The following is a 27,507-nucleotide window of genomic DNA, read 5'->3' as shown; positions in this document are numbered from 1 at the left end:
GCCTTGTAACTTTATTTCCTTTAAACCATTTACCTACCTAGCTACAGCTTAGTTCAGACTTGATATAAACAGTAAAATATTTTTCTCTGCCATGTAGATTTTTATTAAATTATGAAAAATAATTAAAAGCTAAATTAGCTTTCTTGTTGTGTATCTTTAAGCTCTCATTTTATACTCCTAACTATTGGGAATTACGCCTGCAGTACCATTTATTTTGGAAATTTGAACATTAGGAAAGCTTTATGAAGGTGCCACTAGGTGTAGAAAATGCAAAACTCTTCACAAAACCTTGAGTTTTGTTTTTATGAAGAAATGCAGTTAAATCTTTAGGTTATGTAAGGTATGGCCTGCTTGGATAACTGAAACCAGACTTTAATGGTTATGGCAGTGAGGTGATAAAAAACGTGGCCAGATAAAATTAAAGGCTTAGTATCAAGTAGAGGCTTACTGGTGATATAAAGTTTGAATTTATATAGAATAGATTTATAGAAAAAATTAAAATTACTTGTACATTTTCAGTGACCCATGAAAATGGATGTAATTTTCAAGAAAAATAATTATCTAAATCTCTAGAAATAATCTGAACATTAATATTACAAATAAATAGGCTTTTGTCTGTTAGAGAAGTGCACTTAAATGTGGCATTTTAAATTCTAGGGTATAAAAGATGGCAAGTCCAGATAGAAGTAAGCGGAAGATACTAAAAGCCAAAAAAACAATGCCTGCAAGTTGCCGGAAGCAAGCAGAGATGCTGAGTAAGTCAAAGAATGCCGAAGCACTGAAAACAGCAAACGGGAATAATGTGTCAAGTGGTAATCAGAATTCAAGTACTGGTGTCATAAACAGCAAATGTGGACATTCTGAAAATGATGCTTCTTTATTGGACTCTAACAAAAATTCAGTATGCTCAGAGAAAAGTAAAGCATCTTCTCAAAAAGTAAGGAAACCACTAGAAATTGTTGATTCAGGAACAAGATTGGAATACACTGAAGAACAAGTTGTGTGCCCTTACCAAAAGCCAAGTAAAACAGTAGAATCTTCCAAGAAACTCTTTACCCAAAAGGCAAAAGATTCACAAAACACTTCTGAAAATGATACTGAATGTCAGACAGATGTAACAAAATCCTGTTTTGAACAACACAAAGAAGACTGTAATCTGAAATCCATTTGCTGTCCATCCAACGTATTGAGTGGTATGGTTCAAATGCCCAAAACTACGGTAAACAATACTTTGGATGATAAGAGAATTGACAAGATAGTTTCCTATTTAGAAACAAATTCCAATTCTGAGTCGTGTGATAAAAGACAACGTGACATTTTAAGTTCAGATACCCGTTTTGTGTCTGTTGATAAAATACCCAAGTTGGTGAATTCAGTCCTTTCCAGTAACTGTGCTACCGACATTTTGAAAAGTGAAGAATCCCGTAGAACCTGTCATTCCAACATTTCAAATTGTGAAAGTATAGACTCAACACGGCTGTCAGCACTTGACGCTGATAGTAATAACAGTAAGTGTATACTTAAGCATATTTTGGGGAAACTAAAATAGTCATAGTCAACTTTCCTTTTGGGTTCTTTTTTTTTTTAGCCTCAGATATAGAAACCATAGAGTATATAAAGCCAGGAAAAAAGTAAATGATGACAATAATCGTTTTAGAGTGTCTTGTTTCCAAACCGTTTAGGGTGAGGAGGGGGAAATGGTATCCTCCGTATCTGAAGGGAAGTAAATTCTGCCAAAGAAAGATTCAGTCGTTTTCCCTTGAGAGTACAGAAAATCAAAACATGACTTACGGCAATTGTTTGATTTATTTCATCTACATGTCTTCTTATTTTGAAGGTTTATTTATTATATTAATAAGGAGGCGAGCTGAAAGAGTGTTTTTTTAATTATTAGTAAACTCATTTCTTTCCATAGAATTGACCTGTATCATATGCCAAGTGTAAGCTGATAGATAATATGTATATTTATATACGTAAACATACATACATGTAGGCTTGGAGTGACAGAAACATCAAATAGTTAACCAATGAAATTCTAGAGTTATAAAATCATTAAAATAGCAAAAATAAATTTCAAAGAATATTTTTTGTAAGTTAATGATATAAGAAAAAACATTTCATGGGATAAATTTTATTTGTGTTCTTGTCTAGGCTACATAGTGATTATTTAATAAGATAGATTTAAAATTGCTTAAAAATAACAGCATCACCTATTAAAAATATGTCAGACTGCCTAAGTAACTGTATAAAAATAACGTGAGAACACTTAAGTAACTAGAGGTCTAAGTGCTATAAGTTATTCAGTTTTTGTCAGAATTAAATAGGTATTAAATAAAGTTGAAAGGGAGGTGTATCTGATACCAGAATCCTACCTATGAACCTAAGATAATAATTTTTGTTAAGGTTAGGTTTATCACAGTTTTTTAGACAATTACATTTCTTAAAAATGCTGCCTTGGTCACATTTTAGTTTTTCTATTTCCTTAGAGAGTCCCTGGATTAGAGAAGTCCCGATTCCTTCCTTAGAAGGAATATTTTTACTTTCTGATCTTTTCATTTCCCCAAGGCCATAATCAAAAGAAGAGGATGTTTTCAGAAAACAAAGAAAGTGTTAAGCGCGTGAAAACTTCAGAGCAAATTAATGAAAATATTTGTGTAGCTCTGGAAAAGCAAACAGCATTGCTGGAACAGGTAAAACATTGGTGCTTATATATTTGCTTCAGAAACTTCTGATTAGTATAAAATGATTAAAGTTCATAGACCTCCATGATGATTTAGTACAGAAGATTTTCACTTGGTGCAAAGGTGATACATACATGAAAACTGAATCAACCGATAGAGGTATTAAAGAAAGATAATTGTTTACATTACCAACACATATACAGAGTAACCTAGAGAATCATGTCAAGTAGAGTGCTATAGTAGAAAGAGAATGGACTTTTTAGTCACTATTACATTGAAATCTCCCAGAAAGTCAGACACTTCATGACCTGAAGCTTTGCTGAATAATTCAATCTCTTTTGTTCTGGTCTTGGGGTCCTCTGATCTGCCGCTACAGCCGTTTTGTGTATCTCATCACAACTGACCTCTACTTCATAGACTCAGACAACCCAGAAGTCCAGCTGCATTCGGACTTACTTGCCCTAACTTCCGGGTTTACAGAGAGAGGTTGGATTTTCTGATACTTCACTTTATAGCATCATCAAATGCACATTTTGCTTTCATTTTGCCCTATTTTATTTCATTGTCAGACAACCTCCCATGTTTGATCAACTCTTGAGTTTAAGTGTAATGAACTTCAATTTTAATAGGTCCTGTAATGACCTGTTTTAATGATCATGTTTTGCTATTTTACTACCACTAGAATTATTCAACTGAAAGTTATTACGTGGTAGATTAATGTCTTATCAACATTATATAATGGACTTAAATGTCTGAAGCCAAACTTCCTGCTGTTTTAGAAACAGAAACACTACTGTTTTCTAAAGCAGACCCCATTATAGTTATATAGTTACATATTATATGAATATGTATTCACATAATAATTAAATGGAAACCTTTTTGAAAGAGTCATGCAGAACCAGCATGGAAGGTGAGTCAGCAGTTTTTCCCTTTCTACTTTGTCTTTTCTTCCAGGAAGACCAAAGAAAACACTTAATTTAAAAAGATGTAAATATTCTGTTATTGGCAGGAAAGGGGTAGCAGAATTATGGTGAGCATAGATTTAGCTTAAGAAAGAAGTTGGGGATTCCAGCTGTGTCTTATTCCCACTGATTAGTAGTTGAATTTAGAAATAAATTCTGATAGGGACATAAAGACAACATTTAATCTTTGAGTATTTTGGTGTCACCGGCGTGGAAAAATCACTCTTTTCATTCGTTACTATAATCTGTCTCACAAAACACTTGGTCTGAGTTGACAGAGAAAATGGTCCCTCCAACGAGGCTTAAGGAATGTGGTTTATTTTGTTTTCTCAACCACCACCTTCCCCGTCCACGAAGTTTCTCACACATTCCTCAGAGACATCTTGGTTTTTAGCTAATTACTATGGTTTTACCTATCTCCAAATAGCTAGCTTCCCATCATTTGATATTTTAATTCCTATGCAGTTAACTCTCTAAACCACATCTATTTGGGTTTGGTTTTGTTTTGTGGTTTTAATCCCAGTGGAATAGGGCCTACCATTCTGACATTATTGTTCCCTGAGAGAGTCCCAGAGCCGCTGACTCTTCTTTTTTAAGGTTTTTATAAGGATCTTGGCCTCATTGATTCCAATTAAATTACTGAAGTGGAGGAGTTTTTCTTGTAAAGTCCACGTTACTCACTCTACCCACCATCTTAGAAAGTTGAGGCAGATTGAAAATATATACTTGCTAGTCTTTCTCCAATCTTTAGGCTACTTTCACTGCCAACGGCAGATTGTACCTAGGATTTCCATCAGCTACCATAATTTTGGACACAGTACCATCAGCAGAAGACATATATGAGGTATTTGGTGGAGGTTATTGTGTCTTCCTTCTTTATGAGTAACACTGCCACTAAATGAGAACACATGTCCACTCTAACCAAAAGTAACAACCTATGAATGGAGATTTAGTCCTCTTAAATAACCAAGTTTTAAGAGTCTGCCTCCATCTGAATCACCCGGAGTACTTACTTATTTAAATTGTGGTTTATTGAGCTCACTAATAGTTGAAGACTGTTGTTTTAGGCTACTCTTTTCTCAAACTTACCTAATAAAAATTTCTGGTGGTACCTGTTAATTAGACAGCTTTCTCGGCCTTTTTCCAGGAAATTCTGTTTGGTGAATCCAGGCTAGGGCCTAGAAATCTGTGATTTTAACAAATACCCCATGTGTTACCAGGGAAGTTTCATAAACCCTGTGTGATCTCTGCTTGTTAGCAAAACAGTATTTCCACATTCAAAATATTTAGAAAGTTTCTCCAAGATTCATCTGAGTATGAGCTTTACATATTCACCCCAGCCACTGAACTGGCAAGTCTGGAGTACTCCATAAGAAACACACAAGGGCCACCGGTGTCACCTGTCAGTAAAAATAGGATGTTATTTTGAGCACTTACTAGTTGCATCAAATACTTAAAAGTTTGACAGTAAAAATGGTGATCATGTCTAATGTTGAGAAATCACTGAAGAAATGTTAAGCGTTACAGAAGAAATCAAGTAGATGATAATGTTGGAAAGCAAGAACAATTGAAAATGAGAAGGAAGAACCTGGGGAATAATCAGAATTGCCGAATACCCCTAATCATCCCAATGATAACCAGTATAAAAGAGTTAGAAACTCTGTGTTCCAATTTCAGACTCCGAGAAGCATGAATTTAGGGGAAGGATACAAATATTGCTAATAAATACCTTGGGTGTATCATGACAGGTTTTGTTATTAAGAGACATTACCTACTATGTTACAAAAGCAGCTTACTGGAGAATACCAATTCAGCAAAAAATTACAGTGGATATTTCTGAATAGATGGCTCAAGAGAGCTATTCATATCAGTGGGCATTGAGATTAATTATGTTTCCTGAAAACAGTCCTGTCTATTCTCTAAAACATAGCCAGATAATGAAATGCATTAATGTTTCATGTAATCACTACTACACACTGTTAGAACAGCATGCATTATACCAAATAGCATTAGTCACTACCTAATTAGCCCTGACTTCCCTCCATTTTAGCAATAAAAAAGTCACCCCCTAAAAAAAAACCTATGCAAGTAAAGCAGATTATCTTGCACATTTATTTCCTTTATATTAATTCACTATTTTCTATTTTTTGGAGCTCTTTCCAATATTAATCTTTTATACTCTTATAAAAATCTTATGAGCATCACATGTTCAAAATGTTGTATTACCTCCCCATATGTGGACAAGGAAGATGAAGCTGAGAGGTGTGACTTCCCAAAGGTCATAGAGCTTTGTTAATGGCTGGGTCAAGGCTCAGACTTTCATAATTTGCTTCATATCTACTATAGGCCAACCAACCATTTTCAATGGGCTTTGGCTTTCAGATAAGTAGAGCTCCTTTTGATGGAATACTTGGTTTCAGTTATGCTCATTAAAAAATACAAATGCAATATAGGCTTTAACCTTTTCTTTAATATGTATTATGGAATTAACTGAAACGGTAGCAAATAAAAATTAGCACTGGGAGAATAAATGTATGTTCTAATGTATCCATATATTTAGATACTGGGTGTGTTTCACTAAATTTGATATTCAGACTACTGCTAACATAAATATAAACATAAAAATGTGAAAAATGTATATTTTATCGATTACAGTAAATCCAGAAAAGAACAAAGCTATTTTTAAGGAGTAGAAAATAAAATTGCTTTTAAATTTGAAACATAGGGTGTTCTGGTTTTTATTTTAACATTCTAGGTCAAACATTTGATTCGACAGGAGATCTGTAGTATAAATTACAAACTATTTGATAATAAGCTGAAAGAATTGACTGAACGCATTGGGAAGACACAGTGCAGGAATAAACATGAAGCCATAGCTGATGAACTCTTCGTAAGTTTCTGATTTCATTTGAAGTAGAATCTGGTGATATTTTACGTGTTAGGAAAGGAAAACAATAAAGCAGACCCACATCATCCTTGACGGCAAGCTTGATGTACCATGCCGTAGAGTCTATTAGCGATATTTTTAGCAATACTTTTGGACCGTGTTCTTCTGTTATCAATATTCTGCGTCAGTTTAATAGGCTTAATATATAGACAGTTTCTTTTAATTCGAAATATGTTCTATATTAGAGCTTGTATGGTGTATTTCAAACTGGGGGCTTTTGTTTTGTTCTATGTTCCTAGGGCTACTCACTGATTGGTGTTTCCACCAACGTTAATTTTATTATGGCTCAATTAAAAGTTTGATATTTTTATCTTTCATTCTTGTATGCCATACTGGCATCAAACATTTAAATCGTTGCTTCTATAAGAACTTCTCAATTTTTAAAAAAGATTTTTATTTATTTATTTGACAGAGAGAGAGATCACAAGGAGGCAGAGAGGCAGGCAGAGAGAGAGAGAGAGAAGGAAACAGGCTCCCTGCTGAGCAGAGAGCCTGATGCGGGACTCGATCCCAGGACCCTGAGATCATGACCCAAGCTGAAGGCAGAAGCTTTAACTCACTGAGCCCACCCAGGCGCCCAAGATTTTCTCATTTATTTGGGTAGATGCTTAAATCTTACAAGACTCCGTTAGCAGATACATAGTTTTTCCTCCCTCTTTATATATTATTTAGTACTCTGGTTTTGTATTTGTTTTTCTCTTTTTCTTCTAGGCAAAAATATCAAAACTTCAAAGACGTATTAAAGCAGTATTGCAGTCTCAGAAGAATTGCTTGGAACCAAATGTATTAGCCAGTAATACAGCCTGCAAGGTTGGTATAAACACATAGGAGTTTTAATTGCCTCATTGACCCACCGTTATAGGTAGTTGGATTTTAAAATATGAAATATATTTCCAAACTAAGAAGGCTTTAAAGAAAAATTTATATTCAGAATGTCCTGTGATGCTGTCTCTGGAGAAGATCAGCTTAGGTGGCCAAAAGTAAATGCCACTTGTATTTCTTTCATCAAGAGAGTAGAGAGGTGATTTGTGATTCCCACAATTTTATCATGATAAAATGTTTTGAACAGATACTACAACAAAGTTGACAAAATTTTACAGTGAACATTTGTATACACAGCACCAAAATTCTACCTTTACTTTTTTTAATATGTTTAATATTTTTGTCATATATGGGTCTATCTGTTCATCTCCTAAGCCATCTTTATGTTTGGTGCATTCACAAGTACTAATGTATTTTTTGTATCAAAATACACTTTGTAGCATACACTTCTAAAATATTTCAGCAGGGGTATTATTAGAGTTTGGTATCTGTTAATATTTTTATATAAAATGTAAGTATAATCTTTATTATACATTCACTGAATTTTTTTTTCTCGTAGTGTCTTTATTTGCTTTGGCACCATATTTATGCTAGCTTCAGTAAATGAATTGGGAAGCATTCTCTCCCGTTTTTTGAGTCTGTGTAAAATTTTCTTACTTCCTTAAATGTTTGATAGAATCCATGTCTGAAGACTATCTGGGCAGGGCGCTTTCTTTGTAGGAAGATTTTTTCTTGAAATTCAGTTCTTTAATAGGTAAGGGGCAATTCGGATTTTTCTATTTCTTCTCGTATCAGTTTTGTAAATTATCTTCACAAAGAATGTGTTCCTTTTATCTAAGTTGTTGAATTTGTTGACATAAATTATTGACAAAATTTTCCTGTCCTTTTAACATTTGTATATCTATAGTGATACACTATTTCATTTCTGATACCAGTAATCTGTGTTTTCTTTTTTTCTTGATCAGTCTTGACTAGGGTTTTAAAAATCTTACTCTCTCTTCCATGTCTCTTTTCTGTTTTTTATAATTTCCTTACTTTTACTTACATTGGATATGATTTGTTCTTCTTTTTCCAGCTTAAGAGAAAGAGCATTAATTTTTAATCTTTTCTACTAGAAAACATTTAAAGCTATGAATTTCCCTCTAAGCACTGCTTTTTCTAAGCATCTTCTCAGTGACTAGACATTGCACCTTTTTTTTTTTTTAAAGGTTTATTTATTTAGAGGGATGCCTGGGAGGCCCCATCAGTTAAGCGGCTGCCTTCGTCTCAGGTCATGGTCCCAGGGTCCTGGGATCGAGTCCTGCATGGGGCTCCTTGCTCAGCAGGGAGCACGGTTCTCCCTCTGCCTGCTCTGACTACCACTCCCACTGCTTGTGCTCTCTCTCTCTCTCTCTCTGACAAATAAATAAAATCTTTTTTAAAAGATTCATTTATTTAAAGAGTTCATGAGCATGTGTGAGTGGGGGTAGGGGCAGAGGGAGAGCACCTCAAGCAGAGTCCATGGTGAATATGGACCCCAGTTTGGGGTTCAGTCTCACAACCCATAAGATCACGATCTGAGCTGAAACCAAGAGCCAGGCTGTTAACCCACTGAGCCATTCAGGTACCCCTAGGCATTGCATTTCTAACTACAGGTATTATAATCTTTGATGTACTGGTTTTTGTTTTTTAAGATTTTACTTATTTGAGAAACAGAGCAGAAGCAGGGGGAGGGGCAGAGGGAGAGGGAGAAGCAGACTCCCACGGAGCAGGGAGCCTTACATGGGGCAGATGCTTAACCAACTGAGCCACACAGACATCCATTTGGTTTTCATCAATTGAAAATAATTTATAACTTCCCTTATGGTATAGTTCTTTGACCCATGAATTATTTAGAAGTGTGTGTTTAATTTCCAAACATTTGGAACCTTTTTAAATATCTTTTATTGTACCTAATTTAATTTTATTTTGATCTGAGAACACACTGTGTAAAATTTCTGTGTCGAGAGTTATTGACACTCACTTTGTAACCCAAGATACGCTTTCCTTGGTGAATGGTCCTTGTATCCTTGAATGCTGGATATAATGTGTAAATGTCACTTTTGTGTTAATTTTGCCACAGAGGTTGATAGTGGTGGATAATGACCCCCAAAAGAAATCCATGGATTAATCCCCAGAACCAGTGACTGTGTTGCTTTATGTGCTAAAAGAAGCTCACACAGATGGGGAGATTATCCTGGTGGGCTCAGTGTAATCACAAGGGTCCTTACAAAAAGGAGTCAGGAAGGTCAGAGGCAGAAAAAAGAGATGGGACAGTGGAAGCAGAGGTTGGGCTGACTGCGCTGAAGACGGAGGAAGGGGCTATGAGCCAAGGAATTCTGGCAGCTCCTAGAAGCTGGGAAAAAGGAAACACTCCCCTGAAACCTCCAGAAAGGATGCAGCCCTGCAGCAACGCTGGTACTTCAGTAGTCCTTGCCCCTGGCTGTCCCAAATGAGGGATGATGGTCCTACTGCTGTTTCAGGTGTGGAGTCCTGGGGCTTGGTCCCTGGCTGGGCGTGGCCGATACTGCTACTGCAGCCGGTTACATCTACCACTGCCCCACGTGTCTGGTGGGGACCAAGATGACACTAGCACTGCAGTGAATATGGCTGCTGATTTTGCAGTGTGGAGTGGAGCTTCAGCCACCCCTGCTCTGGGTTTGGGGAGAAGAATGGGTCCCTGGCATTTGTGGCACCTGTTGCAGAAGATACATGGACAACAAAAAGAAAACCGAGGGGGCTCCCTGTGCTTCCTCTCCGCAATCTCAGGATCCTCGGGCAGTCTGCCCTTTTCTTTCCACCTTTCAGAGGCATTTTATGATTATCTGTTGAATTATTTCCAGCGTTTTTCATTATGCTTAGATGAGAGTAGCAGGGAAAGGTGAGCCACTTTGTGCCGGCACTGAAAGGATACCAAATATTTTTTGCCATTGTTTTCCAGTGTTGTTTGAACCTATTTCTACATATAGAATCTGCAGCCTTAATAACATTTCAGAAGCCTGTCTTTGTGTACAGGCATCTTTGTTCACATTATCCACCAGAAAAGCTCATGAGTCGGGCAACCAGTTTGACCCTTTTGTATTGTTTAAGATACACGTTATTTTTTTAAATACTGCACATTCTCAAACAAAGCATAGACTAAAACGTCCAAGTTTTAAACAAAACTCAACTGGAAGAACAAGTTGGAAGTTTGATTTATTTCTGGTCTTCACTCATTATTAGGATAGTGAAAGTAAAAGTGTGCTTATTACAGTCGAATGTTTCTGAGTTCCTCAAACAGTCTCATAGGAACAAAATGTTGTCTAACTACTTCAGTATTTGTTTTTCCTTTCCACCCAAGCTAGGAAGTTGATTTGTGCTGTCATTGTTTTTATTTCTTATAAATATTTTTTAAATTCATGTTGGCAAAGACGCCACCTGCGTTGTCAAGAGCCATTGGGACACATGGAAATTAACATATGTTTTGCCATATGTGTCCAAGAACATTTTGAGAACATTTTCCAAGTGAAATTTTACCTATCAAATTTGTGTGGAAGAACACAAGTGTTAACAGCCCCTTTAACTGCATTTTCTTCACCCAATTAACAGGCTGCAAGTTCAGAGACCATGAATTTGGATAAGAATTCAGAGTCAGTCAGCAGTCCAGATGAAGGAAAGAATTCTGTGAGCTCTGGACCTTCGAACCCTTCAGAAGCAGCAAGTGAAAAGGTTAATTTATCACGGGATCACGATGAGGCTGTTTCGGAAAGGTAGGCCTTTCTACAAAAATGCATGAAGTTACCTAACGATGTGCTTGTAAACATACCATTTCTCAGTTAAGAATGAAACAGTTTAAAGGTTCATGTTCATTCTTGTCTGTTATGAAGGAATGGAATTGGTTGTCCAGAGCTTATATCATGGTGGTTTTGACAGTAACGAATAGAGGCGCCTGGCTGGTCAGTCCGTAGAGCATGTGACTCTTGATCATCTGGGCAGTGGGTTGAGCCTCACACTGGGGGTAGGGTTTACTTAAAACAACAACAACAACAACAAAACCCCACCAGTACTAAATAAAATTTTGAATTGGCTAGGGGATTGGGTTTTCCACTGTGGTGTATTCCAACTTTGGTATGGTAAGCAGAGTGATCCCTTGGTCATTCCCATGGTTTGTGATCTATACATGGAAAAGTCAAGGTCCTATAACATAGTGGCTTACAAAAGTTACAGAGGAGAGTAAGGCTAGGAAAGTAAGGGTAGGAAAAAAGTGCCTAAAAGTATTTGATTCTTATAGGCTGAAAGCATTATCATGAATCATAACTTCACATGACAGTGAACAGGTTAATTTATTTGTTTAATTGAGTCGAAAAGCAGCCAAGACCTCTAACCTCTGATCTAGTCTAAAAGATCCAGGGCTGTTAGGGAAGAAGTCATTTAGTTTAACAGAGAAATATGAGTGGTGATTCCTGCCTTGATTAATGTTGGGGGAGGGGCATTTTAATGAGTTCTTTTCTTTGGTCTGGTGATTTGCAAGTTTTGGAGCTTTAGAGTATTATTTTATTTTTTTATTCCTACCATTAACTCCTTAAAATGTCCTCAGGTTTTCCTTTTATGTGATAAATTGTACTCCAGCTTTTAAAAGGGGAAAAATACATAACTCAAAATAAGAAATTATTTGAAGAATACCACCCTTTCCCCAAATAGCTATGCATACTCAAGGAGGCCACAAAATGAAGGAGAGGCATTACAAATCTGTACCATTTGCAGTGGATCCTTGGTTTGGGGGAATTTACATGCAGTTTTGACTCTTCGAAGAAGCCCTAATATTGCATGATAGTGAGTCCTGCATTTTAGTTTTGAACCAGGAAGCTGCTATGAAGAAGGCATTTATTCAGTTTGTGAATGCAAGAGTCACATTTCAGTGAGTCTTTGTTGTTACCCCTCTTCATGTGTGTGCTGAAACTCATGAAGTGGCAAAAAGGAAAAATAAAATGGTAGTGATAAAAGTGAAAAAGTGTCCTGATGATTCACAGGCCTGTACCTCTGGGACAAATAATACATTATATGTTAATAAAAAAGTAACAACAGTAATAGCTTACCAAAAAAAGTGGAAAAGTGGAGACCCCATTAAGATAGCAGTATTTAGACTACTAATAAGTCAAATTTATCAATGGCTTCTATCTATGACATGAGCAATCTACCTTATGTTCTATAATGAAGGAAAAATTTATGAAACTTTTGCCAGGCAACCATGCTAACAAGTATATATAGCTTGACCATGATGGGTGGATTCAATGGTGAGTTTTACAAAACACAGAATAAAGAAACAATACCAGTTTTAAATAAATTTCCAAAAAATAAAAGAGGGAATATTTTCCAGTTTGTTTTATGAGACTAGATACTAAAATCTAGTATGACTGTGATATTCTGGTATTAAAATCAATTTTAACATTTTACAGAAATGGGAAATTACAGTCCATTTTTACCCATAAAATAGATGCAGGTATCCTAAACAAGATACTAGTAAAGCCAAGTCCAACAATCTATAAAAGTTGAGTTTGTCTCAGGAATGCTACAAGGTTAGTTCAATAGTTAAAAAAAATCAATTACTGTAATGTACCAGAATAAGAATCATTATTAACTCACAACAGAGGTAGGATTTGATAAAGTATCCTGTTTATGATTAAAAACAAATTCTTTGCAAACTTGGAATAGGTAGGTAACTTCCCTGATCTGATAACGAGATATACAAAAACTCTAAAACAGATCTGATGGCCAAATATTGGAAGTATTTTCTTTGAGATACAAAATAGAAGGATGCCTGCTCTTACCACTTTAACATTATACTGGATCTCTTGACTAATGAAAGAAAAAGAGGTCAGTATAGAAAGGATTGAAAAAGAAGGAAGAAATATTACTATTCTTGGATGATTGGGGTAGGTATATAATGTAGGAAATCCAAAGTAACTTACAGATAAATTATTAGATTTAACAAGAAGTGGGACGCCTGGGTGGCTCAGTTGGTTAAGCAGCTGCCTTCAGCTCAGGTCATGATCCCAGCGTCCTGGGATCGAGTCCCACATCGGGCTCCTTGCTTGGCGGGGAGCCTGCTTCTCCCTCTGCCTCTGTCTGCCTGTGCTCGCTCTCTCTCCCTCTCTGACAAATAAATAAAAAAAAAAAATTAAAAAAAAAAAAAAAAAAAAAAAAAAAAAAAAAAAAAAAGAATGCTTTAAAAAAAAAAAAAAAAAGATTTAACAAGAAGTTAATAAGATTGCCAATCTCAGACATGTAAGAAATTATATTCTTGTATATCAGATACAAACAATTAGGGAATTAAAAGATATTTTTTAAAATATCTTCAAGATAAAATATCTTGAAGATATTTTAGAAGATATGATACCCATCCAGCAGCACCAAACCTAGGAATATATTTAATAATATTTAAAATTATTAAATAATTTTATTTAATAATTATTTGTTATTAATATTATATCTTATTAATTAATATTATGTTATATATTATTATATATTAATATTATTAAATAATAATTATTTAAATTTTAAAATATTAATAATATCTTAATAATATTTAAAAGTAAAACATTTTAAAATCTGACAATACTAGGTGTATTGGTGAGGTTTTGAAATATATATAATAACTGAAGAAACTTATAAAATTTTGAGAGTAAAGAAGAATTCAGTGGAAAATGAACAATGTTTATGGGTTGGACAATGCCGTATTTATAGAATATTTTCACTTTTGTTTAAATTAATTTATAGAATGCAGTTTCAATCAGTTTTCCAGTCTATAATTTTGTGGAACTTGACAAGCTGATTTGATTCTAAAATGTGTATGTAAATACAGGAGATTAAGAGACCAAGACACCCATCAACTAGTAAAACAAGAAGGAAGGAATTTGCCATCAGGTATCAGGGTACTACAAAACCACCGCACTTAATAATGTGATATTATTCAATTCAAGTGACAGACAAATAGAGCAGTGTCCCAGAGAATCCAGAAATCCATGCATATATGTATATGTGATATGTGATGGAGTTTTTATGTCACACCATCTGGGAAATGATTGACTTTTAGTAAATGGTGCAGTTACTCTGCTATTCATGTTGAGAAAAATATGAAAGACATTGGCTCTCTGTCAGATGGCACATAAAAATCAATCTCCTGTGGATTAAGGAACTCAATATCTAAAGGAGAATTACAACACTTTTAGAAGGGAATATAAAATGTCCTCATGAACTTGCACTAAGGAAGGATTTCACAAATTCACAAATACCTTTGCAATAAAATAATAAAGATCCATTTTACCATATTAAAATTAGAAACTTCTCTCAAGCCACTAAAATTTTAGTGAGAAGATAGTCCATCAAGTGGGAGAAAACACTTGCAGCACACAGAACCTCTAGGGGCACAGTACCAGAGTATATAGAAAGAACTTCAGATCAACGAGTAAAACCCAGATAACACGAAAGAAAAATGGGCAAAAGACTTGTACATCTACTTCACAAAAGAGGAATTCCATGACCAATATTAAACATAGAAAAGGTGCTCAACTACATTAGTAATCAGAGAAATGCAAATTAAAGTCACAAAGAGATACCTTTTCATATCAGATAAGGAAAAGTAAAACATTTTAAAATCTGACAATACTAGGTGTATTGGTGAGGTTTTGAAATAAAAGGAATTGATTTTATTTAACATTTTGTTGTTACAAGGGTAAATTGGTATAATGCTTTAGAAAAAATCTTGGCATTATCTAAAAATACTGAAGATCTGAATATCCTTTGACCTCACAGCCCCATCCTTTGATATGTACCCTCTAAATGTCCAATGGGACATATGTAGAGGAATGTTTATTAGCATTTTCTGTAATAGTCGAAAACCAGAAGGACAAAAAGCCCATCTACAGTTGAAAAGAATAAATTGCAGTAAATCCATACAGTGGAATTCTGTGTATTAGTGGAAACAGAAAAACTGCAGTCACGTGCAGCTGTACAAGGTACTCCCACAAAAATATTATGGAAGAGCAGATGCAAATAGTAGGATTCCATTCAAATAAAGCTCAGAAATGGCCAGAAAAAAAAACAAACAAACAATATAGGAAGTCAGGGGTAGATGGTAAATCTCAAGACTAAAACAAAGAAATTAGCACTACAAATGCCATTTATGGAGGAGACTTATGATATAGGATAGAGGCATGTGGGTTTTTGAAGTGCTGGTCATATAAAATGTATTTACGTGAGCGGCGGCTGCATCCTTAGTAGTTACTTATTAACTACACATGGTTTTTGGTTTTGTTTTTAAGATTTTTATTTATTTATTTATTTGAGAGAGAGAGAGAGAGAGCATGAGAGGGGAGAAGGTCAGAGGGAGAAGCAGACTCCGCATGGAGCTGGGAACCCAATGCGGGACTTGATCCCGGGACTTGGGGTTCATGACCTGAGTGGAAGGCAGTTGCTTAACCAACTGAGTCACCCAGTGCCCTACATGTGTTTTTAATCTAATTCGAAAATAGCTAACTACTTATTAGAAAACTTAGGGGTTTTTTTAAAGATTTTTTTAAAAATTTTTTTATTTAACAGATAGAGCTCACAGGTAGGCAGAGAGGCAGGCAGAGAGAGAGAGGAGGGAAGCAGGCTCCCTGCTGAGCAGAGAGCCCGATGCAGGGCTCGATCCCAGGACCCTGAGATCAGGACCTGAGCCGAAGGCAGAGGCTTTAACCCACTGAGCCACCCAGGCGCCCCAGAAAACTTAGTTTATATTTAATGTAATCCTACTGAAATACGTGGGCTCATAACTACAATCTTACTACTTGTTTTCTTTTATCCCTTCTATTTAATTAGGCCTTTTCCCCTATTTGTGTCTGTGTGTCTATCTCTATTTTAGCCTTCTTTTGGATTAATCTTTTTTTTTCTTTCCCCATTACCTTGCTAATTATATATCATTCATTGTTTCTTTAGAAGTTGTCCTAAAGATCATGATTTAGATTAATTAGAATCCAATATGAATTAGTACTTTTACCATTTTTGTAGGTAATGCTTGACCCTAGAACCCTGTAACTCCACTTACCGCTCCCCCTCCCTCTTTTGTGTTTTCACACATTTTAATTTTACATTACAGTTGACTGTCAAATAATGTAGCATTTACCCCATGCACGATCAAAAATTCACACATGACTCTTGACTCCCCCAGATTTAACTATTAATAGTCTACTGTTGACTGGAAGCCTTACTGATAACATAAAGAGTCAATTAAACATTTTGTATAAATATATTATATACTATATTTTTACAATAATGTAACCTAGAGAAAAAATATTGTTAAAAATCATAAGAGAAAATACACTTAAGAGTACTGTATTTATTGAAGAAAATCTATGTGTGAGTGGACCTGTACAGTTAAACCCTTGTTGTTCAAGGTCAGCTGTATTGTAATCTCACAAAATGAAACCACTATCTTGTAGAGTCATTATTCGCTGAGAGCTACCCACATATTTACCCCTCCTGTTGCTCTTCCATTTATTCCTTTATTTCCATCTTTCCATCTGGGAAAATTTTCCTTCTGCCTGAAGAACTTTGTTATTTCTTTTTTTAGTTTTGCTCAAGAAAAATTGTCAGGCTTTTTTGGTCTGGAAATAATTCCTTTTTGTCTTTATTTTTAAATGATATTTTAACAGGAGCATTGAATTGTAGGTAATTTCCTTTCAGAACTTTCAAGATGTCATTAAATGTCTTTTGATTTCTATAATTTCTGTTGAAAAGTTAGCTTCAGTCTTATTGTGGCTTCTTTGAAGATAATGTCTGTATTTCTGCTTTTAAGATCTTCTACTTCTCTGGTTTTCATTAGTATACTATATGATGCTAGTTGTGGAGTCTTGGGTTTAGTGTTTGTTTTTTAAGTTATCTTGATAGGGGCTCACAGTTTTTCATGAGTCAGGTTTTGTGTCTTCCATTATCTTTGGAAAATTCTTGGCCATTATCTCTTAAGAATTCCTTCAGCACCATTCCATCTCTTCTCCCCTGCAGTTTTTCCATTACATGCATCTTGGTACACACCATCCTTCAGTCTGGATATTTTCTACCAACCTATTTTCCAGTTTATGAATTCTCTCTTCAGCTGGATCCAAGTGGCTGTTAAACCCATTGTATCGAATTGTTAATTTCCGTTTGCTTAATTTTCAGTTCTCCCCTTTCCTTATTTTTTAGAGAGAAAGGGCATGTACATGCATGAGCAGTGAGGGAGGGACAAATGGAGAAGGGAAGAAGGATTCTTAAGCAGGCTCCCACCCAGTGCTGAGCCCAACACTTGGCTCCATCCCCCAACCCTGAGCTCATGACCTGAGCTGAAATCAAGATTCGGACTCTTAGCTGACTGAGCCACGCAGGCACCCTGCCTTTGTGTTCTTTTCTGTAGACAGAGGTGGTGAAATTCTTTATCTTGTTGTCCATGTGTTGAACATTTTAATCACTGTATTTTCTGATCCATTTCTCATGACCCTTGTATGCAGGTCACTTTGAGCTCTGTTTCTATTTGCTGTTTTTTTAAATTTTTGCCCTGTTTGTTATCTTAATTGCTAATTTTATATGTGAATCTTGGACACCGTGTAATGAAAATTTTAGAGATTCTAAATGATGTTAATCTTCCATCAGAACAGATTCACCCTACACTCTGGCAGGCAGCAGAGAGAGGGACATAGGTTCTGTTGATGGTTTTAAAATATGGATACACATTCTTCAATATACTCTTCCTTTAAAAAAGTGGAGTCTAATTTTTGTCTTAGGCTATACTTAGTGACAGCAAATAGAATATGGCAAAAGTGGCAGTATGTAACTAGATCATAAAAAGCATCATAGCTTCCTTCCTTACTCTTGGATTGCTTGCTCTAGGGCAAGTTAACTGCCATATTAACATGGCAGCAAGCATAGTTTAAGAGGACATCAGGCAGCATGTGCAGAATCCCATATGGTAAGGCGCCCTGCCAACAGCCATGGGAGTGAACCATTTTGGAAGTAGGACCTTTAGCCTTCATTGAGCCTTCAGATGACTACAGCTCCTGCCATCATCCTGACTGCGGTGACAGATCCTGAGCCAAAACCCCCAACTATAGTGCTCCATACTGCCTTACCCACAGAAACTGAGATAATAAATGTTTATTTTTTAAGCCATTGTGTTAGATAATAAACTTAAATCTAATCAGGAATTGAGCACAACTGAGGCTTATTTGTAGCCCTTATAAGACTCGGTCTGTTTTGATTTTACTCCATCTATGGCATAGCCCTCTAAGACTTCCACCAGAAAGACTGGAGTGTTTCCTATGGTTCCTTTTGCTGGTTGTATATTCCAATTTTTGTCTCCCTGATACAATCCACTGTGCTATCAGCCACCTTCTGCTTGGCTTCTCAGTATTCCTGAAAGGTTTCATTGACAGATGCCCTAAGAGGAACACCATTGGCAATTGTCTAGCCCACTTCTGTATACCCTCTTTTTCTCTGGGATCTCAGTTCCCTAAGTCCTGGATTCTACCACAGCTTTCTGATGTCTGCAAAGATATATATATCAAGCAAACACACACACACACACACACACATATGTATATGTATATATACATATGTATATATTAAATTTCTTAAGATTTTTAAAAATAATAGCTTCTTAAATTGTTCAAGTGTGGGGGTTCTGTCATAGCTGTTCTACGTAGCAGTTTATGTACTTCTTTATACATATATTTAAAATTTTTCAAAAAATATTTAAGAAATAAAAGAACTTTATTTTTTTTAAAAGATTTTATTTATTTATTTATTTGACGGAGAGAGAGAGAGATCACAAGTAGGCAGAGAGGCAGACAGAGAGAGGAGGAAGCAGGCCCCCCGCTGAGCAGAGAGCCCGATGCGGGGCTCAATCCCAGGACCCCGAGACCACGACCTGAGCCAAAGGCAGAGGCCCTAACCCACTGAGCCACTCAGGCGCCCCAGAAATAAAGGAACTTTTAAAAAGAAAGCAAAAACATGTTGCTCCCACTATTATTAAAACTCTAAAGAAAGCCAGGAGGTTTTTTAATTGTTTTTTTCTGTTAATCCCAAGTATTGAAGGAATTAGTGCCACAACTAACTTTCTATGTCTATAGTAATGGTTGGATTTAGAAGTTTAAACATTTTTCTTTTGAGAATATGTAGGAAATGGGAAAGGCAGTAACAGCTGAGCTGAACAAGTTCATAGAAGAGAAGGCTTATGGACCAGAACACATGTTTGAAGAAAAGGAACTTGTTTAAATAGGAAGAAAATGCCGTTATGTGCAATCATTTCCAAAAGGGAAAGGAAGCTTCAAGTTGTAAGGCACCCAGGAACAGACTATTCCACCAATCGTGATTGAATGAAACATTAATTATGTCTAAAACATAAGCCTGGCATTGAACTTCATGTGAAGAACTATTTGTAGAAATCAAAGGGGGAAAAGCAGTTACCAGCCACGGTATTTTAAGAAATTTCCTACAGTGTTGCATGTGCTCCTTCCTACTCATTCTTCATTAACATTAATTTAATCTTATAAAACTTCTCCGTCTTTTATAGATGAAGAAACCAAGGCAGAGTTTCTTGCCCCCAAAACCCTGTTAGTAAGTAACCAAGCCACTAAAGCCACCAGTGGAATTTAGACCCAGACCCAGACAAGTTTGTCTCCAGAACCCATAAACTGAAACTACTATATTATAACATTACCTGGAGAATTATAATTAGTAATTTTAGACACAAATTTTTTTCCAAGGGCAAAATGCATGTAGAAAACATAGGTTAGGTACATCCAGGTGAACATGAAAATCATCGATGTCTTCAGTTTCCTCCCAGATATGGTTCATTTAAAAAACAGCCATCACTGGGGCACCTGGGTGCCTCACACTTGATTTTGGCTCAGGTCATGATCTGAGGGTCGTGGGATCTTGCCCCCCCATCGGGCTCCAAGCTCACTGGGGAAGTCTGCTTGAGATTCTCTCTCTCCTGTTCCTTCTTCCTTCTGTCCCCCTTTCTCTAAAAGCAAGCTTTTAGAGAGCTTGCTCTTGCTCTCTAAAATAAATTTTAAAAATCTTAAAAAACAAAACAAAACCCAGCTATATCGTTGGTAGCAACCAGCGGAACAGTTTTATAAAAGTAATGTATCAATAAATGCTCACAGAATTTCAATCTTTAGTTTGCAGATAGGTGACTTTTTCACAGTAAGTGAAACTTACCTACTTAACTTACCTACTTAATAACTTACCTACTTAACAACTTTACCTACACAGACATGCCCTATCTATGTATATATAATCTTTTTTTTTTAAAGATTTTATTTATTTATTTGACAGAGATCACAAGTAGACGGAGAGTCAGGCAGAGAGAGAGAGAGAGAGAGGGAAGCAAGCTCCCTGCTGAGCAGAGAGCCTGATGCGGGACTCGATCCCAGGACCCTGAGATCATGACCTGAGCCGAAGGCAGCGGCTTAACCCACTGAGCCACCCAGGCGCCCCTGTATATATAATCTTTAAGTAAAGTTAAATGACATAATGCCTTGCCCACTGAGACCTGCACAAACAAGTGTATTGCTTGGCAAATTTGGACAAAGTAAACACATTTTGTAAGTATTTTCCAGATCAAATCAGAGGCATCCAGACTGCCTCATGCCTCACCCTTGGTCACTAATCCCACCCCTAACACACTGACCTGAGGAATCACTATCTGAACTTTTAACACCATAAGTTGTTTTTGTTTGATTTTCACGTTTATATAAATGGAGTCATACTCCATGAACTCTTCGGTGTCTTGCCTCTTTTGCCACCATTACGCGTTGTGAGGTTCATCTGTGCTGTTGCTTATCCATTTATCCATGTATCCATTCTTGTGGCTGTATGGTGCTCATCACACAAATGTACCTCATTCTACTTACTCACAACTGTTAATGGGCATTTGGGCTGTTTGCAGATTGGGGAAATTATGAGTAGTGCTGTTATGAACATTCCTTTACATGTTTTTTGGTGAATGTACATACATTTCTGTTGAACATTTGCCTGGAAATGGAATTGGTAGGTCATAGAGTGTATGTATTTTCAGGTTTAATAAGATATTACTAAACACTTTCCCAAGGAGGTCATACCAAAGCTACATTCCCATTAGGAAGTATAATGAAGTTTTTGTCCTTCCATATCCTTGCCACCGCTTGTTAATACCTGCCTTTTTTGCTTAACCACACAGGTATGTTTACAGCATCATGTGTTGGTTTTAATTTTGTATTTCCTTCTAATAATGAAGTTTAGCACATTTTTATGTTAGTTAGCCTTTTTCATACCTTTAATGAAGTTTCTCTAAGACTTTTGCATGTTTTCCCTTTGAGTTGCCTGGCATAAGTTTTTTGTCAGATATGTGTACTATAAATATCTTTTTCCACTCCAAATCTTTCCACTTTTGTAATAGTGTGTTTGTATGATTGACTTCTTAATTTCATTATAGTCTTTTTTTCATGGTTTCTACTTTTCTGATGAATGTTCCATGTGGTTTAACTATATCCATCTTTCCTCAATATTCTAAAAAGTATTAATCATAGTTCTTTTAATGTTTTTGTTTTATAACCCCAGCATCTGGGTCATCTATATAACTGTTTCCATTGTTTTCTGTCAGTTTCTGATCATTTGGCTATGTCTTTTGGCCTGCTTGATAATTTCTGAAAAACTGGTGAGGCTCTGGAATAATATCATCTTACTGTACACAATATTTATTCTCTCTGGCTGAGCAGGACCCGGTCACCTGATATACTCAGAGATTGGTAGAGATTGAGGCTTGTTAATGTGGTAAGGCTCCTTCTGTCTCTAGTTAGTTCACTGTGTTTCTTAAGATACAGACCTCTATGGATTCCCAGCTGAAAGCTTGGAGTGTTCACTAGGGTCCCTCCACCTTGGTGGGTCCCAATTTGTAATCTTTACTGCCTCATCCCAATGAGAAAGCCAAAAATCCCACTCTGCTTTTTAAAGTCTTTCTGCTTGGTTTCTTAAACTCCTGAATAATGCTATATTTGATGTACTATAGCAGCAAGGAGAAATACTTAAAATATTAGAAATATTGGGATGCCTGGTTGGATGCCCGATTGGCTCAGTCGGAGGAGCATGTGACTCTTGATCTTCAAGTCATAAGTTCGAGCCCCATCTTGGGGGTGGAATTTACTTAAATACATGAACTTTTTAAAAACAAAAAGTTAGAAATATTTTAGAAATGTTAAATGAAGAATTTTTAGATTGATAGGAGATTTTGACTCTAGTGTAGTGAACATCTGAAAAGAACTGCTTATGGTTAAGTAACAAAACTAAATACAGTTATCAATCTATGATGACTATTACTAGTAGGAAAAAAATATACAAAATAAACTCTTTAGGTTTTGTTAAAGACAAAAAAATGGAAAGAAGAATGAAATACTCTTGATAAAATTTAGATCTGAACATTTGTTTTTGTTTACTGAACTTAGTAATAATGGCTGTTAGAATCTCTTATCGATAAATTTGGGGAAAACTGTTGAATTAAATCTGTTCTAAAATGTACATGAAAACAGTTCCAAAATGAATGTGTAGGAAATGTCTGCTTCTGCCCATGAAGTATGAATTGCTACAGGAATTGTTCTTTTGTTGTCAACAAACAGAAGACCAAAGTAAAAAAGAAAAAGAATTGTGTGCAGACATTGTTCAACAGGGAGCACAAGACTCTGTCCTTGGGAGAAGGGAAACAGGTGACGTGCACCTACCATTGTTCAGGCTTAATGCCTGCAGGCATTTTGCAGCTAAAGGGCAGGGGCAGGAGGAGCTCAAACAGCCTCTAGAGGTCTTGCTACATTTAGATCAGAGACTGGGGTCTCTGAGTTGGCTAGAATTTATGAGGCAGAACAATAAAGAAAGCAAATTGTGTAAAGACTGAGCTCTGATGATCTGCAGAGGGAACCTCTTGAATCATAGGCTGAATGCAGATCTGTGCCTGCAGAGGATGAAACTACAAGAGGCAGGGGAGACCCATTGGAAAGAAGACCAAACACTTTTGGATATTGTACAGGGCTGGGAACATTTTGCTTTCCCACGGACTATAATGAACAATGGAATAACAGGTAGAGAGTCCTTAGGTGGGTGTAGCTGTAGTGAGGCTGGCTTGGTCCTAGACTAAAAACTTCAATGGGCCTGCTCCCAAAAAACTAAAAGGACACAAAGGATGCGAGTAATCCTGAGTAATTTAACTGCATTCCACAGTGGTCCAACACTGTTTTTCTTTTCTTTTTAAGATTTTATTTATTTATTTGACAGAGTACAAGCAGGGGGAGCAGTAGGCAGAGGGAGAGGGAAAAGCAGGCTCCCCGCTAAGCAGGGAGCCCAACTAGGGGCTTGATCCCAGGACCCTGAGATCATGACCTGAGCCAAAGGCAGACACCTAACCAACTGAACTACCCCCGTGCCCATGGTCCACCACTCTTTGAAAGAATGAAACATCATCCATCATTCAACAGTGTAAATTTTACAATGTCTGACATCTAATCAAAAATTACCAGACATGCAAAGTAGCAAAAAATATAATTCATAACAAGGAGAAAACTAAAATGCTAGAAACAGACTTGGAAACAGTATGTTTGATGGACAACAACAACATAAAACAGCTATTATATCATTGAGTGTTCATGTCCCAACAATATAAAGGAAAATATGAAAATAACAGATTTAAAAAAAAAAACCCAAGTTGAATTTCAAGAAATTTGAAAGACAATAACTGAGTGTGAAGAGTACACTGATTAGGATTAACATTAAAATTAGGATAATTATTGATTTTTAAAAAAGACAGTAGAATAGCAATAGTAACTGTTCAAACAAAGGCATGGGGAGAAAAAAGACTAACAAAGAAGATGGACAGAGCATCGGAGACCTTTGGAACAGTATTAAGTGGTCTAATATATAGATATATATATCGCTGTAGTTTCACCAGGCTGTGGGGGTGGGGAGAGAGGAAAGATGTAACATCTAAAATTTTTCCAAATTTGGTGAAAATTCAAAACCCATAAATGTTTAAAAAGGAAAAAAAAGGTGAAAGTAGTGACTAGAAAATCTTAAAAACAGCCAGAGGAAAAAAAACCTCATTACATAGAAAGGAACAAACAAATACAATCAGGAGACTTCTTGCTGCGTACTTTGCAAACTAAAAGGCATCTCTAAAGTGTTGAAAGAAAAACTATGTATTAAAATTTCTACACTCTGTGAAAATATCTTTCAGATTGTAGGGGAAAACAGACATTTTTCAAACTAAAAAATGTTGGGGTGGGTGTGGAGAATATATCAGCAGCGGACCTGCACTGCAAGAAATGTTAAAAGAAGTTTTACAGTCAGAAGGAAAATAAAACCAGAGGAATTTTGGATCTGTCCAAAGGGAAAGAGATGAAAGTACTGGCTATAATAAATATGTGTGTAATATAAAATATTTTTCTGTCCTTCTACATAGGGTACATATGTGTATATATCTCATACTGTTCCTCTTATGTTGTACATGTGTGTAAGTATGTGTGTGTGTATATATAAATAACAAAGTCATACTATTTATAGTGTTTCTGCATATGGGCAACAAACAGAATTTCAAATTTAAAAATCAATACTGTTTACAATAATGTCAAAGAACATGATATACAAAGGGATATGATTACCAAAACATCTGTAAGACCTAACTTCAGAACTACGAGGTACATTTCAGATTCATGATCTAGCATGTAAGGAGTCATCACTCCATTCTAACAAGTAAAAAGCTCAACAAACAAAAAATCAACACCTCTTCTTAGATCCATTAGAGAAGTAAGGCCACAGAGCAAAATACTGCTCCCCAAACCGGAGAGACGAACAGGCAGAAGTGGTAATCACAACATTGAGGAACTGGAGCAGAAAAGCAGAAGCTTCCGTGGGAACCAATGCCAGTTTAGGAAAATGTAAATTGTAATTGCCGGAGGCTCAGAACAGACAAATCAAGAGTTAAAAACTACAGGGGGAGACCCATAATTTTGTGTTTTACCTCCAGGAACTCTACCAGGTCCTGATGGTGAATATTGGAGAAAAGTCCCTTCATGCTTGCAGTAGCCAGTTGGCAAAAGGAACCTTTTCGAATATTCCAGACCACTCTGTTCTTAATAAGGCCTTGTCCTAGGGAGAAACCACTACTAAACCGACCTGGCTGAATGAAATTCCCAACTCCTGCTCTCTCTAGCTTTCCATATGGAGGAAGTGAATACCCAACTTCAGCTGCTCCAGCCATCTGTACCACCTAAAGGGGGTGACTGACTAAGTAGTGCTAGTGAAATTCACACTCTAGAGGCACAGGCTTACTTGAAAGACTGAGAGCTAGTCATAGTATTAGTAAAACCACTTCATTACTAACGGCTTGTTTATCACGGGTCCTTTTACGCAGTACATCATGTCCACCTGTCAACAACAACAAAAAAAATCACAAGATGTACTAAAAGGCAAGAAACATGATTTGAAGAGACTAAATAAGTATCAGAAACAGAGTCAGATATGACAGAAGTGTTCAGCTTAGCAGACCAGGGATTTTGAAAAACTATTTGCTAAAGGCTTCAGTGAAAAAAAAAGTAGAAAAAAATGCAAAAACGGGTGGATAAATAGCAGAGAAATGGAAATGCTTGAGACCAAAACAGTAACAATGAAGAATGCCTTTGATTGACTTAGTAGAATAGATACCTCTGAGGAAAGCATCACTGAGCTTGAAAGTCTGACAACAGAAACTTCAGAAGAGTAAACAGAAACAAGACAACAGCAAAATAATACAAGAACGTGGGACAAACTACAAAGGAAACAACTTAAGCATAATGGGAACACCAGAAGGGGAAAGGGTGTGGATGTGTAGAGAGAAAGGAACAAAAACTGTTTGAAGCCATAATTACTAAGAATTTCCCCCAAATTAATGTTAATACCAAGCTCAAAGAACACTAAGCAGGCTAAATATCAAAAAACTACATTTAGGCATAAGATATTTAAAATTCAGAAAATGAAAGAAGCCAGAGGGAAAAACACCTTACCCAGCGTGGAGCGAAGGTGAGAATTGCATCCAACTTCTCCTTAGAAACTATGCAAGCAAGAAGAGGGTGGAGGTGAAATATTTTAAAGTATTGAGAGAACAAAACCACCAGCTTAAAATTCTGTACTCTCTGGCATTGTCCTTCAAAAGTGAAGGAGAAATACACTTTCTCAGACAAACAAAAATTTAGGGTATTTGTTGCCTGTAGACCTACCATCCAAGAAGTGTTAAAAATTCTTCACAGAGAAGGAAAATAACTCAGAAAATCAGATTTACAGAAAGACAAGAAGATCTTCAGAGAAGGAATGAATGAAAGTAAAACAGAAATACATTTCTTTTCTTGATTTGACAAGAGTTTGTTCAAAATAATAGCAACAGTGTGTGTTTGTGTGTGTGTGTGTGTGTGTGTGTGTGTGTGTGTGTGCTTAAAATAAAAGAATAACAGCAATGATACAAGGAACAGGCAGGAGAAATTAGGAATATTTTGTTATTGTAAGGTACTTGTACTACTTGTGAAGCAGTATAGTATTATTTGAAAGTGGATTAGTTGTAAATGTATATTGCAGACTTTAAGGGAACCACCTAAGAAAAAAGTATAATTGATAGGCTAAGAAGAGATAATAAAGGGGCGCCTGGATGGCTCAGTGGGTTAAAGCCTCTGCCTTCAGCTCAGGTTATGATCCCAGGGTTCTGGGATCAAGCCCCGCATCGGGCTCTCTGCTCAGCAGGGAGCCTGCCTCCCCCCCCCCAATCTGCCTCTCTGCCTGCTTATGATCTCTGTCTGTCAAATAAATAAAATAAATAAATAAAATAAATAAATAAAACCTTTTAAAAAAGGAGAAGAAGAAGAGAAAATAAAGTCATATACAATGCAATTTTATTCATAATTGCCAAAATGTGGATGCAACCAAGATCTCCTTCAGTAGGTGAATGGATAAATAAATCATTACGTTCAGACAATAGGAATATTATTCTGTACTAAAAAAGAAATGAGCTTTGAAGATTCCAACTACATGACATCCT

The 27,507-nt window shown here is 36.3% G+C and overlaps 1 protein-coding gene across 2 annotated transcripts in view; it reads left to right on the top strand.

Annotated features, from left to right (window-relative positions):
- The first annotated feature begins 649 nt into the window (after window positions 1–649).
- The window catches only part of LOC111156234 (activating transcription factor 7 interacting protein 2), a 37,005-nt gene continuing 10,147 nt past the window's right edge, over window positions 650–27,507 (top strand). For both annotated transcript variants that reach the window (XM_022516984.1, XM_022516985.1), the window contains exons 1-5: window positions 650–1,508; window positions 2,566–2,690; window positions 6,399–6,533; window positions 7,302–7,400; window positions 11,019–11,179. In XM_022516984.1, coding sequence (XP_022372692.1) covers window positions 668–1,508; window positions 2,566–2,690; window positions 6,399–6,533; window positions 7,302–7,400; window positions 11,019–11,179 — 1,361 coding nt within the window. In that variant the 5' untranslated portion in view covers window positions 650–667. The remainder of the gene's footprint in view (window positions 1,509–2,565; window positions 2,691–6,398; window positions 6,534–7,301; window positions 7,401–11,018; window positions 11,180–27,507) is intronic.

This window comes from Enhydra lutris, unplaced genomic scaffold (genome assembly GCF_002288905.1).
Source record: "Enhydra lutris kenyoni isolate GAN:26980312 unplaced genomic scaffold, ASM228890v2 scaffoldscaffold45, whole genome shotgun sequence".
NCBI lineage: Eukaryota > Metazoa > Chordata > Mammalia > Carnivora > Mustelidae > Enhydra > Enhydra lutris.
Note: the sequence above shows the minus strand (reverse complement) of the source record. Positions and strands in the feature narration are given on the sequence as shown.